Source organism: Phoenix dactylifera, chromosome 5 (genome assembly GCF_009389715.1).
Source record: "Phoenix dactylifera cultivar Barhee BC4 chromosome 5, palm_55x_up_171113_PBpolish2nd_filt_p, whole genome shotgun sequence".
Classification (NCBI taxonomy): Eukaryota; Viridiplantae; Streptophyta; class Magnoliopsida; order Arecales; family Arecaceae; genus Phoenix; species Phoenix dactylifera.
In genome coordinates this window covers 7,144,532-7,149,932 of record NC_052396.1, presented here as the reverse complement: position 1 = coordinate 7,149,932, position 5,401 = coordinate 7,144,532, and the positions used below count along the sequence as shown (strand labels likewise).

The 5,401-nt window shown below is 46.3% G+C and overlaps 1 protein-coding gene across 1 annotated transcript; it reads left to right on the top strand.

The window, feature by feature from the left end:
* Positions 1 to 800: 800 nt before the first annotated feature.
* LOC103719664 lies at positions 801 to 3,324 on the top strand. Its single transcript, XM_008809009.4, has 2 exons — positions 801 to 2,848; positions 2,998 to 3,324. The coding sequence occupies exons 1-2, from the start codon at positions 1,283 to 1,285 to the stop codon at positions 3,121 to 3,123; spliced, it is 1,692 nt and encodes a 563-aa protein (XP_008807231.2). The 5' UTR covers positions 801 to 1,282; the 3' UTR covers positions 3,124 to 3,324.
* The last annotated feature ends 2,077 nt before the right edge of the window (positions 3,325 to 5,401 follow it).

Here is a 5,401-nt window from a genome sequence, read left to right as displayed (position 1 = left end):
TATCTTGGTCTTCAATTATTTAGTTCGTAAATATAAATATTACTTTTATATTTATAGTTGCCCTATTGTACAAGTTAAATAATACAAATATGCCTTCATCTCCTTCTTTGTTTATAGATTTATTTAATATTTAAAGATATTAAATAAATAATAAATATTTTTATACACTGATTTAGTTATTATTTAGATTTATTTAAACATTAAATATCTATCAGATATAGAAGTTATTTAATGCGATCTTTAAATAGATTAAATAAATATAATCATATTATTTTAATATTTATTTAATGTAGAAGTTTAGTATAAATTTAACATCTATTAGTTGTACTTAATATTAAATATTACACTTTAATTTTATTATTAATGAATATCTTGTTCTATTAATACTTGTTATATAAAAATTTGTAAACATAAATTTTTAAATTTAAAATATAAAAAAAAGAAATTAAAATCTTTCGCATCAAATGAAGATATCTCTACATAAGGATATACTGTTTATCTTACGATAAATATTTAATTTTGAAATAATTTATTTTTTTACTATTGTAGTGAGATGTCGAAAGCAAAATGATCGATAATTATTAAAATATATTTTACTTATAATATATTTTATTATATTTTTAAAAATTTTATTTTTTTAACTAAATCAAATTATTTCTCGAATTTGAATGTTGTATCGTTAACTGTTGACATTGGAAGTTTATTCCATCATTTCACTAGATACCACTGGAAATTATTTTTCTACTTTATTTATAAATTTCAATCTATAGCTATTTATAGGACATCATAATTTACACTTAAATGCTTGTATTATAATTTTAGTAATAGTGGAAGAGAGAGAGAAAGAGGAGCGCACGGGAAGGATGCGCAACCTGCCACAAATGCCTGCCACTCATCCGTGCCTCCGCCTCTAAGCGCTCTCAATCCCAACAACCCCCTGGCATCGTCGTCTTCTTCGCTGCATCTAATCTCTCTCCTTCTGATGCCATGTCCATGCCTGCCTTCACGTCCAGAAATCGGAGTCAGACCGACCAGACGACCGACGGTCCGACACCATAATAATAATAGATTAGATCGGATCCAGGAAGAGATCTTCCTCTTCTCCTCCTAATTTATTTCTTTCTTTCATCTCTATCTGTCTACGCTCCTTAGCTGCATTGCCTCTTCCCTTCCCTCCCGTTCCAAAAAAATAAAAGAAAACCAAAAAAACGGGAGGGAGGTGAGAGGTGGATATCCGAAATAGCGAGAAGAATAGGGGTGGAGGAGGGAGAGGAGGCGAGCAATGAAAGCGGGTGGAGGGGGAGGGGCGAAGGATGGCTCCGATGGCTACCATCCGATGACCCCAACCAACAACAGTAGGACCCCTTTCATATGGGGCATGCTCGGCGCCGGCAACCCTGGCGGCGGCAAGACTTCCAATCGTCCCATGTTCATCCCTAGGTTCATGATCTGCCTCCTCCTCTCCATCTCCCTCATCTACTTCCTCTATACTGTCAACCTCCTCCTCTCCTCTTCCCTTACTCACCGCCAACTCCCCTGCTCCACCAGCACCACCACGTCCTCGGCCGTCGCCGATCCGGTCCTCCACCTTTCCTCCTCTAATCTCTCCGTCCATACTACCCCCTCGGCCACCAACACCACCACCACCAGCAGCAGCAGCAGCAGGATAGCTGCCCGGGCCGCGGCGGCCACGGGGCTCCAGCACGTAGTTTTCGGGATCGCGGCGTCTGCCAGTCTCTGGGACAGGCGCAAGGACTACATCAAGCTCTGGTGGCGCCCCCGCCAGATGCGGGGCGTCGTCTGGCTCGACAAGCCGGTGAAGGAGTTCAGCAACTCCGCCTCCGCAGCCGGCCTCCCGGCCCTCAAGCTCTCCGGCGACACCGCCCGCTTCCCCTACACCCACCGGCAGGGCAGCCGCTCAGCCATCCGCATCTCCCGCGTCGTCTCCGAGACCTACCGCCTCGGCCTGAACAACGTCCGGTGGTTCGTCATGGGCGACGACGACACCGTCTTCGTCCCCGACAACCTCGTCCGCGTCCTCTCCCAGTTCGACCACCGCCAGCCCTACTACATCGGCTCCGTCTCCGAAAGCCACCTCCAGAACATCTACTTCTCCTACGCCATGGCCTACGGCGGCGGCGGGTTCGCCATCAGCCGCCCCCTCGCCGCCGCCCTCGCCCGCGTGCAGGACCGCTGCCTCCACCGCTACCCGGCCCTCTATGGCAGCGACGACCGCATCCAGGCCTGCATGGCCGAGCTCGGCGTTCCCCTCACCCGCCACCCGGGCTTCCACCAGTTCGACGTCTACGGCGACCTGCTCGGCCTCCTCGCCGCCCACCCCGTGGCCCCGCTCGTCTCCCTCCACCACCTCGACGTCGTCCAGCCCGTCTTCCCCAATGCTCCCTCCCGCGCCGCCGCCCTCCGCCGCATCTTCGACGGCCCCGTTCGCCTCGACTCCGCGGCCGTCTTCCAGCAGTCCATCTGCTACGACGCCGGCCACCTCTGGACCGTGTCCATCTCCTGGGGCTTCGCCGTCCAGGTGGTGCGGGGGGTCATGTCCCCTCGGGAGATGGAGATGCCCGCACGCACCTTCCTCAACTGGTACCGCCGCGCCGACTACACCGCCTACCCCTTCAACACCCGCCCCGTGGCTCGCAACCCCTGCCAGAGGCCCTTCGTGTACTACCTCTCCTCCTCCCACTACGACGCCGCCCGCCGCACCACCGTCACCGTGTACGAGCGCCACCGAGAGGTCCACCCGGCGTGCCGCTGGAAGATGGACCACCCCCCAGCCTTCGTCGACCGCATCGTCGTCTACAAGAAGCCCGACCCCTCTCTCTGGGACAGGGTAATGATATTAAAATAAAATATCATACTTACTCATATATATTAGTTTAACGTCATTGTTTGATTCGGTTTGGTTAAATATATATTATGCCGGATTGTGTTTGATGAAATGCTTCTTGTTGATGTTGTTGTTGTTTGTAAAACGGGCAGGCGCCGAGGAGGAATTGCTGCAGCGTGGCGTCGTCGCCGAACGATGGGAAGAAGGGGAATAGGACGATGACAGTTGATGTGGGCGTTTGCCGGGAAGGCGAGTTTAGTGAGACACAGCGACTTTAATTTCTCTGTCTCGCTCTTCCTGTGTAGATCTTTTTCCTTTTGTTATTTTTTCCTCTTTCTTTTGTTTTTGGTATTATTTTGTTAAAATCTTGGAACTTTTTGTGATTCTTGGCCTGGAATGGGGGATGCTCAATTTGTATAATTTTTTCTTTTGCTGTTATCTAGTGGCAGGGTCAATCATGCATGCCACTCACAGCTCAATTTCTATTCTATTTCTAAGTGCTGGCCTATAGATTGAGGTGGTCACGAGTGCAGGAAAATTTCTTGTGACGCCAGTGGGATGCTCTGGGTCCAGCCTTGCTTCCATGGCCTCCGGACTGTTCTACCGAGACGCAGATATCTAGTCTTGTAGTATAAAGGAACAGCTACAAGTGGGTCACAGCACGGCTTTTCCAAGCAAATGAAAGAGATCTCCAGTATTATAATCATTCAGAAATCAAAAACGCGAGGCCTCCAACTGAGAAAAGAAAAGGATACAGCTGAATGGGTTTCGTTCCATAACTACATACTTGTCTCTGTATTTTTGTTTTTTCGAAACTTCTTCTTTTTACCAAAAAAAAAAAAAATTCCATCGCATCATCACATGTGAGGAGATAAAGCCAAAGAGAACGTACTAATAGAGAAGGCGACTTGAGAGAGAGAGAAGCTCAAAAGTGGGTGGGGAGGACCTAAAAAGGGGGATGGGTGGCAATTTGGTAAATTAGAGGTGGGATGGGAACAGGGTTCGGAACTGCGGATTCCTTCTGGGAACTCGAAAAGGTTGCCGTCCTTGTTGGCCTATCAGCCGTTGATTGTGGGGGCAATCATACGGCTTCTTTTTGCTCCGGATGCGTCAACGTGGCTCCCGTTCCCTTATAGTAGCATTATTATAACCACCCGCGGGCCCCAACATTTCTAGCCGAGCGCGGAAATTTAGCGGTGCGGTCGTCAACAAGATCCACAAATTAAGACATCGCCCAAGCGGTTCCCATATCTGTTGAACTGAGATAAAACAAAGTTGTAACGGCATGCGCTTATCATTTAGCTAAGGGTGTATTCAAAAAAAAAAAAAAAAAACTTGAAATTTAATTGTCTAGCCTTGGTATTAGTCAAGGTGAATAATGACCGGCAATTATGGTAATACTATAGTTAATGCACGATCAGCATAATTACTATCACGTGCTGCTTAGGTAGGACGGTTTCCAATTCTATGTCGGGTGATGGGAGATTGAGCCCAATATTAACATCACCAGCTCTCAGAATTCCCTCACTAGGATTATTCAACCACAGCCTGCGAAAAGCCCTTGGCACGGCTGGTTGCCTCCCCCCCCCCCCCCCCCCCCTAAAGGAGAGGTTACGGGTCAATCCTAAATAGTGGTATAATTCCACTGTCTTTATAAAATACTACTTAGTTTTTCAAAAAAAGAAACCGCCAAGAGTGTGGTCCGGGCCACTCAGCCTGTCATCTTCTACTTATATCATTGTTTTGTTCCAACTTCTCAATGGGCAACCCCACAGCTCGGTGCTCTCAAATTCGACTTCCACAAGGCTTTCGGTCCCTCCTCTACTCGGCGCTCTGAAATTCGACTTCCACGAAGGCTTTCGGTCCCTCCTCTATGAGAGGCAGAGAGGTAGAGCGGGGTGCCTTCATTGGAATCGTCAAAGATCAAATCTCCTGGTGGGTCATGCAAGATTCTCACTTTCTCAGCCAAGTCTGCAGCATCTGCTGAGCTTCATCATGTTTATAAGAGTTCAAAGATGGAAAAGGGTTTGCATCTTTCGCACAAATCCATCTGTTGGATCATCCACCGCATAGATTTCAAAGCACTCTAAACTTTATCATTCATCTCAAAGCTAGCAGTGAATGATTTAGCCATGGATTCGCACAAAGCAAGATGAATCCTAAGTAAAAAGTATAGCTCGAGTCCGTGTCATTGATTACAAAGGAGACTCCCGGTTGCTCCTCAGCCGTCACGTACGGTAGGCAAATTTCGAGTAAATAATGCACTTAATTGTTGATTTTGTAAGAAACTGTTGAATTCATCTTGGTAAACCAAGGGTCTCCCAATGATCTCGCCCCTGGATCTAAGACGGCCAACAGTCTAAATTAATGTATATTTTATATTCAAAAATATCATTCATCAAAAAACGTATTTTAAGTTATGCGCAACAAGTGTTTTAAACTTATATATCTATTAGATTCGTATTTTGATTCAAGGACAACATCATTCAAGAATCTTTCAACATATATGTACTGTTATATGACTAGGCTTTTCTAATAGAATTGGTAACCAAATAA